This window comes from Chironomus tepperi, unplaced genomic scaffold, assembly GCF_022539635.2.
Source record: "Chironomus tepperi strain 1889 unplaced genomic scaffold, CSIRO-AGI_Ctep_v1 contig_453, whole genome shotgun sequence".
Lineage (NCBI taxonomy): Eukaryota > Metazoa > Arthropoda > Insecta > Diptera > Chironomidae > Chironomus > Chironomus tepperi.
Window position 1 is genome coordinate 586,237 of NW_027226575.1, and position 14,322 is coordinate 600,558.

General features: G+C 31.4%; 1 protein-coding gene across 2 annotated transcripts in view; it reads right to left on the reverse strand.

Moving 5' to 3' along the window:
* Window positions 1–206: 206 nt before the first annotated feature.
* Window positions 207–14,322, reverse strand: part of LOC139098763 (uncharacterized) — a 41,272-nt gene continuing 27,156 nt past the window's right edge. For both annotated transcript variants that reach the window (XM_070651056.1, XM_070651055.1), the window contains exons 7-10: window positions 12,035–12,215; window positions 10,145–10,451; window positions 6,102–6,352; window positions 207–2,802 (exon numbers count right to left, since the gene is read on the reverse strand). In XM_070651056.1, the coding sequence (XP_070507157.1) occupies window positions 2,615–2,802; window positions 6,102–6,352; window positions 10,145–10,451; window positions 12,035–12,215 (927 nt within the window). In that variant the 3' untranslated portion in view covers window positions 207–2,614. The remainder of the gene's footprint in view (window positions 2,803–6,101; window positions 6,353–10,144; window positions 10,452–12,034; window positions 12,216–14,322) is intronic.

Here is a 14,322-nt window from a genome sequence, read left to right on the forward strand (position 1 = left end):
AATTTGGAAATGAAAAGAGATACTCAATGGTAAGCAAAATCATGAAAAAAGGTCATTTGGAAATGCCGATAATGTATAAAATGTGCTCACACAAGAGGACGACCAAAAAAAAAGATACATAAGCTGAGATTAATTTTAAGATACATAAAAGGCAGAATGCATAAAGCAATTTTTCGAAACGTTTATTTCATTTTAATTTTCATCAATCTTATGCCATTCTTATCATCTTTTTGTTTGTTCTGTTCCTTAAAGTTAAATTTTATGTATAATAATTATAATAATCTCTCAAATATACACATCAAATGTAAGTTTCATTTTTTCTTATTTTTTAAAATATACACTTAAATCACTGCTATGTCCAGTTTCTTTCAAATCTCATCGATACTGTCATTAATTTTCTTTTGATGACCTTTACTTTCTTTTCGATTGAATTCTTTTTTGTCCCACGAAATTTTGTATTAAATTGATTGAAATATTCAGGATTGTGTTGGAATAGACGAAGTTGATTCGAGTTTTAAATGGAGTCGAGTCTACTCGGGCTGAGAATTTGTACAAAATAAGGTGATAGAGCCTGATATGCTGAAGTGATAGAGCCAGCTTAGGGCATCATATGAAGGAGGCCATGGATCACAATTGATCTGTACGGCCAACGAAGTAAGTAAGTAAGTTGCCAGAGCCAGAACAGAGTCAAATTGAAAGCAGTTTGTTGTGTACTATGTTCCACATAAGAGCATGGCTACAGTTAGTAATAAGAGTCTACTTGAGTTGACTTTGAACTCTGGAATCTGAATTCCTTGAAGACACAAATGAAGAAGGTTCCGAATCTGAGCACCTAAATCTCATTAGCATAATTTTCTAAACAAACCCAAATATAGCTTAATATTTTTTAGATTTTTGGTAACTTTTAATGTTAAACATTTCTGCATCTTTTATGTTGATCTTACCCATCCTAATTATGTCTAATTATTTTCAATCAAAAAATTCTTCTTTATCTCTAAGTACAACATAAAAGAGCCTCAAGCAGCATTGCCCACTTCTTGAATAAAATTTAATTCATTCTTAAATTAAAGGAAAGTTCTTTTCAGCATTAATTTTGATAAATCAAGAAGACATTCGGATGCATAAGTTAGAAATTTTGGAATGAAACTACCTACTGCATCTTAATTAAGATCTGTATTCAAATATAAACAAAAACATTAACTCATGCCTGTAAAATGTTGTCTTCTTGAACTCTTGGCTGTATCAAATGTCTCAACAACAACCTCGTGTATGTATCAAACAGCTCAATAGCTCGATCAAGCACATCTTGCCTTTCAAAGCATATTGAACAAAAATGTCTCAAAGAAATTCCGCCTACGATAAAATATTAAAAGTTTTTTCAAGATTTGCTTTGTAAATCTGCGTTGGTAAATTCGAGCAGAATTTTAATTACTTAAATAAACATTCTCGTTGTTTTGTTTGCTGAATATTTTCAATTTCCAATTCAATCAGAAAATAAAGTTTCAAAAGAATTCCTGAATATTTTTGTCAACTTTTCGTTATCCGAAAATTTTTGTTGTGGGAGGTCTCAAAACTTAATTTTTGTGAAGTTAGATTGAGCTTTTAGGTTGGATATTCTAGCTTAAATAGCAATCGTTGAAAAAAATTCTAATTCTTACGATACTTGAGTAGAATAGGTTGAAATTAGTCAATCGTATGTTTGATTGTAAAGTTGACTTTCTAAAGCATGTTCCAAAAGTTTCTAGGGCAAATTGTCAAAAGTCAAGTTTGGTTCTAGATATACGGCCAAATAATCGGAGCCTTTTAAATTAAGCATGTTTTTAGCTCAAGTCAATCATCTAGCTAAGTAAGTGACCTTGATTCTATTCTTTTCTGAATTTGTGTATAGTTTAGAAGCATTTGATAGACCTTAGGTTGTTCCATTTAAAAAATTTAATCCATATCTACGGTTAAGTGTCCATTAAAGTGATTCGATACAAATTTTTGTGAAGTGACAATCCTGAGTGACACAAAAAGGATTATATCATATGGTTATTTGCCAAATAGTGTCTATTTTTGATTGACAATGTATGTTGCACTCAAAAACTGTGACTGTTCATATTGCTAAGACCTTGAAGAACTCCCGAGTAGGGAGATGACAAACAACTAATTTCGTTGAATTATGAAAATCCAATCCTTGTATTTTCAAGCTCTTCAACATTCAAATTGATTAAATCAACCCCAAAACTCATGCCAACTTCACAAAAAGTCTCAAAAAATTCAACCATTTTCCGAATTAATTTCATTTAAAATCTTTTTACTCGTTTTTTAGCATTTTATTTTTTGTTTTGTTAAGAAGAAAAGGAAAGTCACATAATTCGAAGAGATTTTTTAAAAAAGATTTTTTTTTGTATTTTTTTGAGATTCTTTTCTTATCAAAAAACGACGATTGTTAGGAAAAAAATTGACAGCTTTCTTTCATTGTGTGAGTATTTAACAATTTTTTTTAATTCTTTTCATTGTCATATTAATTTTTTTTGTATATGTATAATATCATCAATATCATATTATATATAAATATATTAAAATTTAATTTTTTTTACTTGTTTCCTCTCACTTTAATTAAATTTAAAGCTTACATCAATAATAGAAAAGACTTGAAAGTAGAAAATGGTAGACATTGTGTTGTTATGATGCATATGATAAGATTCATGATGTAGAACCATATCTTAAATTGTGGAACACCGCTGCTGCCAAGTGCTGCCATTCCAACGGTTGACGGTGATGAATGTGTTGTTGATGGCTCGGTGGTTTTAACATCAACTGTGTTGGCATATTAAAAACATTTTTAAGGATTATTAATTTATATCTTGAAACATAAACAAATGTCATTAATATTAAAGAATATTAAAGGAAAAAGAAAAACAATAAATTATATAAAATTATTAAAAATAATGATGCCGTGGCAGAGAGATGATCGCAAATTTGTATATCCTTCATCTCATAATTTCATTTTATTTTCAAAAGTAATTAAAACTTTTTCCTTCCTTATCGCTTTATGCAAACGGGTTTGAAATGAAAATGGTAAACTTTTTTATTTTTTGACATCTTTTATTATTTCTTCTTTCTAATCAATCCACTCACTTCGCGTCTTAATTCTGTTGCCATTCTATAAAGTCAATGAAATGTGAAAGGAAAGTTTATGACAAAAATTTCGGAATTTAATTTTGTACTTTTTTTTTTGTTGAAGAAATGTGAACACTTTAATGATGTTGTTGGAACTAAATTATGAACATTTTACTTGAAAATTTTCGCAAATTATGCAAGACGTTTGAAATTTAATTGAATTTTAAATTTTATGAATTTTATGGTGACAAAGTTTTTGGTTTTCTTGATTTTTAATTTTTGTAGAGATTCAGTACTTGTTCGGATTCTCGGATTAAGCTAGTTTAATAACTTATAGAATAAAGAAATTATGGACAATGGGAGAATTCTTCTTGATATTCGCAAGAGTTATAGAGATTCAGGCTTCATAATCCAAATTAAAACATTGTTAATCAATGGATGTTTTGTCGTGCTTGTAATGGAGGGTGTCATGGTTTCTGTGAAGGTCCTAAGTCTGCGGACGAAGCCCTTAAGTCTCTCTCAACACCATGAATCACACAGCACATAACATGTAGTTGATCCAATTTTATAGACTTAAAAAAGGGCAACTGTATAACAATCTGAATTTTAAATGCCAAAATTCCAGTTTAATCGATAGAAAATCCATGCTTGAAAAAGATACAGCAATGTAGCTTCGAGATATTTCTCTCAAATTTCTCCATATTGTTACCAAGAAAGCGAATTCGAGAATAAACATCAAAGTTTTATGAACAATTGAATTTCTATGTGTAGGAAGCTATCAATTTATCTATTAGATCTTATGTAGGCGCGGGACAGTTGGCAAATCACTGTAATTATTACGTCCATCCACCATCGAGTACATTCCATGTCAAAGAATGCTTTATTAATGCGTGACTGACTAATTATCATGTCCTGTAATCGTTCATTGTCTTATTGAATTGCCCACATTAAATTAGTGACAAAATTGTTCAGTGTCACATCCTTTTTTGGACGTAAAAGTTTTAAGAAGGAAGAAAGGACACGAAAGAAAGTTTCATTCCTTTGTCATCCATTATTCGCCTCCTTTATTTACATTTATTTGAATTTTTTATGCGGACCCAAACTTCAGTTCTACAAAGTTCAATTCAATTCTATCGATAAATTGATGAATTAATTTCCGAAAAGTTTCAATCGAAAAAAGGGAAACAATAAAGAAGTAAAAAAACATCGAATTCGTTAATAAAAATTCAATAGAAATGTAAAAGTTTACATTTTTTTTTCGAGCGGGTCACATTGGAATTACGTGCGGGACATAAAAACCAATCTATTCGGGAATTATATGGAAATTACATTACTTCATTAAAAACTTTATTTGTATCCGAATTTTCAATTTTTTCGGATAGTATTCTAGTGAATTGAAAAAAGTCTTGAATTTCAATTTTGTATGTTAAATTGTTTAGAATTTTAAATTTATTTCTGATTCGATTGTTGAAATCAAAAAAGTTTAAAATACTGATTTATGCTTAATTGTGCCGATAGAAATCGATAAATAGCAGATGGATCTTTCACAAATGAAATGTATTAAATTTAAAGTTTTAGACTTTTTTTCACAATAAAGCTTTCATTAATTCATTTTAAACTTTACGAAACTCAGACCATCCGAGTCCCACCTACTCTCCTTCCAGTTCTTCCATCTACCCCCCTCCCAGTCCTATCTTTTGAGCGAATGACGCCTTAATTGTACTTAATGCTTATTTAAGTACGATTTGGGGGTTTTACATTTATTACCCGAACGACACAAATGAAGAATTCTTCTCCACGAATTCACTTATATTAACACCAAATAGAGGCCGGTATTGTTTGGTGTCTATATGGCAGGCAAATATAGACTGCTTCCATTTGGTATTAGTAGATGAGGTTTAGCGGAGCCTTAAAAGCTCCATGTCGAAGTCTTCTTCATTTGTGTCGCTCTGGTTAGATCAGTTAGACTGCACTTGACTGGCCTCAACTCCCCTTCATTTCCCCAAAAGTCTACCAAAGTTATGTAAGTTAAAAATAAATTTCCAGGGAAAAATTACTCAAAAATCAAACTTCATAACTCCACAAACCATTGAATTCTGTTTTAAAAATTTCTATTCATCAACAACTTTCTTTACAGAAATTTTTGTTAACATGAATTGAAAGCTTTACTTAATAAATTTTATTTCACAAACTTCTGAAGAATTTCTCTCCCACCGGAATCTTTTCAATTAGGAGTTTACTCTTGAGATGACCTCATAAATCTCACTTGATGAAGAAGTCTCAATAGACAAAAGGATAAATTTATTCAGTCCTCACTTATCAGTACTTGTTCAATTATACAATCAAATACTTCAAATTAACCATTTTGGATTTACTCATAATTAATCTTAATAAAAGAGCGATGACCTTTCTAAATTCAAAATGATGAAAGGAAAAGAAATGCAAATTTAGTCCATAAAAAGCGAGGAAAATTTGTTTGTAATTTGCTTTATCGCATTCAGGAAATTCCTTTCGCTTTCATTTTCATTTCCCTTTATCACTCTCGTTAATGTTAGTCTAATTAAAAAAGGTCGTTCTACATCTCTGTATTCACTAATTTTCATAATATTTCAGCCTACTCTCTATGTCTGATATCAAAGTCACAAAAGTGTACTGTCGTGTTGATAACAAACAAGCAAAAAAAAAATTCCTCTATCATCCTCTGAGGCTATAATAACAATTTTTGTTTCTGTTATCGCGTTGCTGTGTGTTTTCTACGTACAACGAATGCTTTTAGGGACCGATAGGAAGAGGAAGTGAAATTTAATGATGAATTTCTCAGCAGAAGAAATTGGAAATTACTTTATGACCTTTACGCAATTACAGCTACTGTAAAATTATATAAAAAAATATCGTTTATCGTCATCTCCTCTGCCATGGAGACTTAAACAAAGTAAAAATCGAGTCGATAAGGACATTAAAGTCACTAAAAATATCTTCAGATAAGGAATACTCACTTTTAACGCTATATGACTTATAGTCTGCAAACATCTCATCAGGTGGTGAAATCTTTCCGGGGATCGTGCTAAGGCACGAAATTTCAAGACGTCCATTCGAGTCAGCATGTAGCTCCGAGACCTGAATACTCAACTGACTACTCGAATATGTCGGGCGATTCATTACCATTTTAATGCTACTGGATGTTTTGGAAGTTTTCGGCTCATTTAAATGCCTCCGAATTTTATGGAATGTATTCAGAGCATTTCGGCTATTATGGTCCAGTGAGGATATTATTGTATTGTTATGATGAAATGAAAAGAGAAGAAAAATGGAAAGGAAAATTTATTAAAATTTATTTTGCATTGACCCAAGAGAAAGAAAGCTCAAGTTTATATTAAGTGAAATATTTTAATAAACATTGAGGTTGTTAAATAAAGTACAAGAATAAATATTGTTGCTTTTTACTTTAAGAATCGTGTCTAAATGTAATCTTTTCTGTGAAGGTTGATAAAAGCTCTTGTAAATTTTCATACTTTTTGAACAAAAGTTTATGGTCGGACTGTGGAAATGATTGTAGTCAAGTTAAGGAAATGATATGTTCTGGGAAAGTTTGAGCTAAAAGCCCGATCGGCACAAGTATTTATGGCAACCAAACGGCGTCCACATGGCAATCACGAGAACGTCATATGGCAATCAATTGGCTGCCATGTTTAATTTGTGCAGGTCGGGAAGAGAAAGGAATTCAAGAATTTAAAGGTTTAAGTTGCCTAAATCTTGAATTTAGACACCAAACCCAACAGCCACAATTGAATCCACTGAATCATAAAATCCCACGAATCACAATCCTGATTACTTTTCATTACTTTAAAACTGTTGATTATATGCAAATACAAAGCGTCGCTATGTATACAGACCTATTTTTAAACACAGAGTTCACATATTTATAATTAGTTGCTAGCATAAAACAAAGCATAACCACGTAAAAGCTACACGTGTCATAGAATTATTGTGGTATGTAGCATGTTACATCCACTTCTCGTTAGAGCTAATTAATTGTTTTAAATTTATTAAATAGAAATAATTTTGTATTCATAAAGTTGAGTTGACATAAAGGGAGGATTTGGAGTTTTAATTGAGTTAAACTGTAGGGAAGTTGTTGGTTTTTAATTTAATTCCGGGAAATTGTGAGCTTTAAAGAGAGAATTTGAGCTTTTTAAGGAAGTTTGAAGTGCAATGAGTATTATAAATGGGCTGAGAATTTTCCTGAAAATATTAAGACTGCTCTGGATTGATTCCTTGACAAAATTTGTTTAAAAATGTTCAAAAACATTCAATTTCACTTCCAAACATCTTCAAAACATTATCCCTTTAAATTTGATGACATTTCTGCCTTATAAAATTTAAAATGTTTCCATTAAAATCTGTTCAAGAATCCTTTTATTTCCTTAAGATTTCAATTCATTAAGACAATACACGAAGCATCACATTTCCTTAATATTTTTCCACATTTAATTTCTGCGATAACGTAAATGAAATCTCATCAGTCGAGCCATATTTCTGACATAACGAAAAATCAGAGCAGGATCTTGGCAGGATTTTAATGTAGAGGCGCCTCCACTGGAATCCAGACTCGATTTTAAGCAACTCAAATTTTTTGGGAGGCGTCTTCATGATAGATGTGCCTTTTTGAAGCCCTAATTTCCAAAGCCTCTTCCAACTCTGTCAAAAACTTTCCATCTTTACTTAAAATTTCCGTCATAGCTTCATTCCAAAATGAAGTCTTTAATACCTCCTAATTGAACAATAAAAATTATATGCGATCGTTGAGAAAGTTTTCATTACAAAACATTAAAAAAGCTCCAAAATTCACTTAAGTGCGTTTCAAAAATCTGACTTGACATTTTCTCCAAAATGATTATGATTACAAAATATCAAGTTAAGGAAATTCATGCATCGCATAAAGTTTTCATTTTTCTTATTCTTGATCATCATCGTAAAGGAAAATGGAAGGAAGAAAAAAAGAATATCACGTCAAGTTTGAGTTTGTTTGTTGAGAATGTATGGGAGGTAAAGTCATTAGGAGCTGTATAATAAATGATGTGAGATTGAAATGAAATTAAGGAAGAAGGATTGGATTCTCTTGTGAAAATTGCTTTTGAGATTGAAAAATGACGCGATTTTAAAGAGGAAGCTTCATCTTGTGTATAAAGAGCTTTATGTCGCGGAACATAGTTCAAGAACCACTGTCGTAAGTAGACAGCTCATAATTCAATATCTAAAGCTCTTCAACTACAAGAGTTTATTTGACATTCGCAGATGTAACGTCAGGCCAATGACTTTTCGAGTTAATTTATCTCATACTTGAAAGACCTTGAATACAGTTATTAAATTTCTTCCTTAAGTACGCATAATCTTGACATGATTAAAGACTCAAGAACCTCAAAAATCACATTACAAATTTATCAAGTCAGACATTGATAAATTATGATCGCATGTGTGGAGGAAATTTGAACTAAATAAAGCATGTTAATTAACTCATATGTATTTGGCATTTTTGGCTTTTCACAACAACAAGCACAGGAAGCAATAACATAAGGAAGTTTTATTTTTAATTTATGTGAAAAATTTAATTTTTGCAAGCACAGCAAGCACTTCATGAAATCGACATGAAAGAGGTGGAGTCTGACTGGTCACATCAAAAATTTCCATAATAATCAAACATCTGCATCATCGATATAAATGTACATCAATGTATGAATGTATGTATATGCTCAGACAGGATAACATTCATGAAATGTGAAATGAATTAAGTATAAGTCATATAGCCATATGCTACCTCAATGTATCACGGGAAATGTCGGTCTATACACATATATACATCTAATTCATTTGATAGATTCATGTCATGCTTTTGCTTCTACTAACTGACCAGTTCTGTTATAGTTTGAGATTGAAGTTTATGTTGAGTCACGAATCTACATGAAGAATTACTTGTTAAGGCAATACGAGGGGGACTAAAAACAATGATTTAAAAGCTTTATCGAAACCTAAATCATCAAATGTACACATACCCACGCATACAGACATTCGGAAAACATGAACAAAATTGTTTATTTTGCCTCGTCATGGAAGTAACTTTTATGGAATATTATGTGGAATTGAATTTCCATAAAATTGAAATTCATCAAAAATAGATAAAATAAAAAATATGATATGAAAGTCTTTGGACTCGTGGGATGCATTCAGCGCATATTTATCGATAAATAATTCATGTCAGATGTTTGAGTTTAATGTTTTTTATGGAAATTTCAAGTGGTGGCTTTTGAATCCTACACAAACTTAGAAAGATTTATGTATGCAGAAGTACTGTTAGATTCTATGATGAAAAAATATTAAAAAGCCAAATGATTTACAGTGTTGTGTCATTGTGGGTGGTTTGAAGCTTCATTCAAGGATGGATTGACTTGCTATACTGACACGATTCTTTAAAATTGATAATTTTTATTCATTATTCTGACTTCAATTTGTCATTCAATACTGTCATAAATTGCCACAGGGATCATTGCCACTCAACAGCTAAATTAAACAACTAATGACCTTCCCCTTCCACTCCATCTACATTCCCATACTCATAACCATTTAATTAAATTTTCACAATTTTTTTTAATGCATAACTGGCAATGATTAGTTGACATAGATTATTAAATGCGATGAACATTTTTGTAATTAATAATATGCTAAATTAATTGCATAAAATTACCAAAGCTTTCACTTCCTTTATTAAAAATCGATAATAATATCACCATAATTATGTTATTGCTAAAAAATGCGGGCAATTAAGCTGATAACTTTTTCAATTATGACATAATACACAATGCAATAATCTAAAGCTCATTTAACAAACCAAAATATTCTAATTTATATTCATGGAAAGAGCTTTTAATTTTTCATTACATTAATTTTGATGACATTTGACTGAAGTGTCAATAATGAATAAATAGCAACAAGCTGTCAGGGGTTAGTAAATATCATCATAATTAAGTCAAAATTCATCACTTACCTGTGCATTTTTAAGTTATCATAATATTTATTGTCGTAGAAATTCACATTCGATTCCCGATTATAATCCTCGTTGTAATCGAATTGACTTCTATCATTCTCATTATTAACATTCTCCATGTTACCAATTCCACCAATATCACTGCTTTGTTTAATGATATTTCCAAAACTATGATGAAGACGATAACTAGATGACGGTCTATCGTGGGTGTGTCGATTATGTGGAAAATTAAAGCCATTTCTGGCATATGGATGATATTGATATTGATATTCAGTCTCATTAAAAATAGGTAATGGTGATTCATAGTCTGTGAATAAAAGAAAAATTGAATAAGTGGCAGCCTTTCTGGCATCAATGATTAATAAGCAGTTGTGAAGTATTCATAAGCCAATAATGCATGAATGGGTAAACGTCATAAGGTGTTTATGAGGTCGACAAAGGTTCATATTGAACTGAATTGACATCTAACCCTTTTTTTTCTTTTCGAATAGCTTCATATGCTATAAATAAGAACATTCATTTTTCTACACATGAAAGACTGTTCTTGCTTTTGCTGTCTGAATGCGGTGTTGTTACGTTGATTCAAAGAATGCCACAATATTAGCTTGCTACTTGGCATGTTCACGATTAAATTAAGAGCAAAAATGGCACGAAAAAAACAAAAGGTAAGAATTTTTCAAGTCTTTCTTGTTCATCATTATCAACACCTGGATAAAATGTGCTGTTTTTGGTATTTTCAGGTGAAACCGCAATAACCTAATTTTCTTGCGTTTTATTTTATCTTTTTGAAGCTCAAACATTTTTTAAGGTGTTGAAAAAAGTGCTGAATTTCTTTATTAAACACCTGAGTGACATAAAGTAGGAAGACAATAAGACAGTAGTGGCAACCTTTATTTTTCTAGACCTTAGTAGCAAGCCTCGAACGAAACCACACAACATTTGGCATTTCCAATCATTTTTGGTTTCGCACAAGAATAAAAATGTGCACAAGTGCCGCGGCACACAGGTTGCCCACCCCTGTCATATGAATTACAAATGGAATTCACACCTGGGACAGTGCTGACTGTAATATGATTTTTTTATGAGTCAGTAATTCTATATTGTGCATGTGTGCATATTGCAGTTCTTACCATAACATTAAAGTACATCATTCCCAAAGAGAATGCATATTTCATGAACTAAACACCATAATCCAAAATGTATAAAACTCATGCAACATTTCAATCCGTTCTGCTCAATAAAATCCAAATATTTTAATTAACTCTTGTTACTTTCAAGAAATCGAACAAGATGAAGTAAATACCAGATGTCTGTGGTTATTGTAAATAAATAATTGAAGTCTTGATATCAATAGGTTTCTATGAGCAAATAAGAGGATTTCAATTTAATTCTTTGGTATGTAAATAATGGGAAGCTTTCAACAACAAATCAGTCATTATTTTGAATTGGAGTTTGGGTTGGAAATGGAATTACGATTGAAATTCAATATTATTAATATAATTTAGGTCATTTGTGAGTTTTTATGCCATTTGAACTTGGTATTGGCAATTGACAAAGGCAACCAGCGGAAGGGCCAGTCTTAGACGTCAACTGAAAGTGGCCATGGATCTCTGCTGATCTCTATATCCAGCCAAACCTTAACAAATGACAATTTAATTATTCCTGTCATACTTAACGAGATATCAAACCAGTAATCCATTAAAAGAGCAAAAGTCAATTGCATGTATACCAAAAATACCATCGTATTTCCAAAATAATTCTCGTCTACAACCTTTAATGAAATTTAATTTAGATTGCCGCAGTTAAGCATTCAAAATTACTTATGACATGAAAATAAGTTTAATGAACCAGCAAACCTTAAAATTAATTGAAATCAAAAAAGTTATTTACCTCTAGGTTCTTGAGCTATATTCGTCACTTTTCCATACATCGGGGCTCGTATATCATTAAAATCATTTTTATTATGTAATGATGATTGTTGTATGCTATTATGATGTGATTTTGATCGATTAAGCTTTGAATTCCACGAATATTCCTTCGGATGTAGAATTTTCGTATAAATTTCGTCAACCTGTTGAATGAATGAATTTCAGTTTATTTTATTCAATATTCTCTTTTTTTCTCCCCGTCGCAGTTACTTTGAATTATTTATAAGTCCTTTTCTACATATTCTGTTTTCTATTTGAAGGAATGAAAGCTTTTCATGTTAACATGTGTATGTATGTATTTGAATGAGCCAGTACTACGCAATATACTTTGTGTTTTTTGTTGGTAATGTTCATTCATGAACAGTAAATCCTACAACTGTTTACATATGTGGGGTTTTTTTGGTAACATTTCTTTAAGGTACATATATTTTCGTAAAAAATGTCATTGACAATTATGGAATTTCATTTTTGATTCAATGTTCTTCGTCTCTGTCTCCATTCTTTACAATATTCTTTCATGGAAATGATTTATGAAGATTTATTTTACATTACAATGAATTTATAGCTTCATCTTTTTCTACTGTATCTTTTTATACTGTAAATACACCTCTTGTATACTGATTCATACATCATCCTCACATACTACTCACATGAGATATGTATAGGGAATTCTTAAAGGGTTATAATGTTCCTTAATACAACACATTAGAAAGATGAATAAATGGAGTGAACTGGATCAGAAATAAATTTTTGGATTGAGACGAAGCTTTATGCTGCATTAGATGTTGTTGTAGAGTTGATATTGAATGAATGTTGCCCTTGAGTAAGTTAGTAGGTCTTCAGTCATAAAGCACTTTATCGATTTTGAAGGATGGGTTGAAGTACATGAAGTCATGACAGTATGAACTCATCGATCCAAGAAAATCAATATTTTCAAGTCTTTTCTGTTGTTCTGCTGACTGTTTTTCGAGCTCGGAATAATTCACAAATAGTCTCTAAATTCAGTCAGCATAAAAATACAGGAAATCATCCCACAATGATCCATTGTTAAATAAATTATTCATTGTATCATGCTCAACACTAATTAAGTCATTAATATAAATAAAATTGCATTTTCATGACCTATCCCGTAGTGCTTTAAACGCCCACAAAACTCCAACATTGTATAGCTCAATTGATATCATTTCACATTCTTTATGCAGTAGGATTGAAGCAGCAACAAAAAAAAGTATCAAATTAGAAAATAACGAAGGTCAAATGATGCCAACACAATCCCTTTTCTGTTATCACAGCCACAGCATAGTGGTGAGCATTTCATTTGAATTTTTCATAATATTTATCCTCTTGCGTACATTCATTAAATTAAATATCCTCACAGAAAAAGGAGGATCTGCAAAATAGCAACAAAAAAACTTAAAATGAGAGAAATAAGAAGTACAATAAAGGCTTATGGCTGCTAGTAGGGTTCTCAAAGTCTCGGTTTCGACAAATTCTCGAGACTGAGACCGGGAACAGAGACTACAAGAGAATTCTTTTAAGTCTTAGTCTTGACAGATTCCAGAGATCCCGGGAAGTCTTGGTCTCGATTACAAGTACCTTTGACTTGCTAGTAGCTTAATGTTTTCCAGTTGTTTCGTAAAAAAATAGAAAATAATAGAAACAGAAACGAATGTCACGTAGCATGCCTGACCTCCTACTCAATACAGTTTGACTCCCTTCGCGACAATTCATTACATTAGAGAAAATTTAATTACCGTCATTCAGTTAGTTAGTTGATAGTTCTTATTTAGTTGTTTTATGGCAGTGTTTCTTGAAATGAGTGATGAGGGACTGAAGGTATTGAATGAGTAAGGGTCAGAGTCAGTGTTAGGTTGAGAGGTTGATGAGGATTTATCGAAGATCCTCATATTCTTACTGATACTCGCCTTTTAGGTTCTCGAGAAAGAATCGAGTTATTCTGAGTTTGTTGCTTTATAACCAATTGCACTCTTACTCAGAAAAGGTTAAGAACCTCTGCTCTACACTAAAGAGCCAAGAAGCAACGAAAGAAAAATTCAGTCATCAAAAATAACGGCAATAAACCTCAAGATGTTTTCATTAATTTATTTTATTTTTTCCATCCCGCATTTAAGTGAATCCAACAATTTTTCCTCTCCCTGTCTCGTGTAGAATGTCTCTTGTGGTAAACTTAAAAGCACAATTAATTAAGAGATTCATGACATTCATTCACATCTCTCGAGTGGTAGTTAT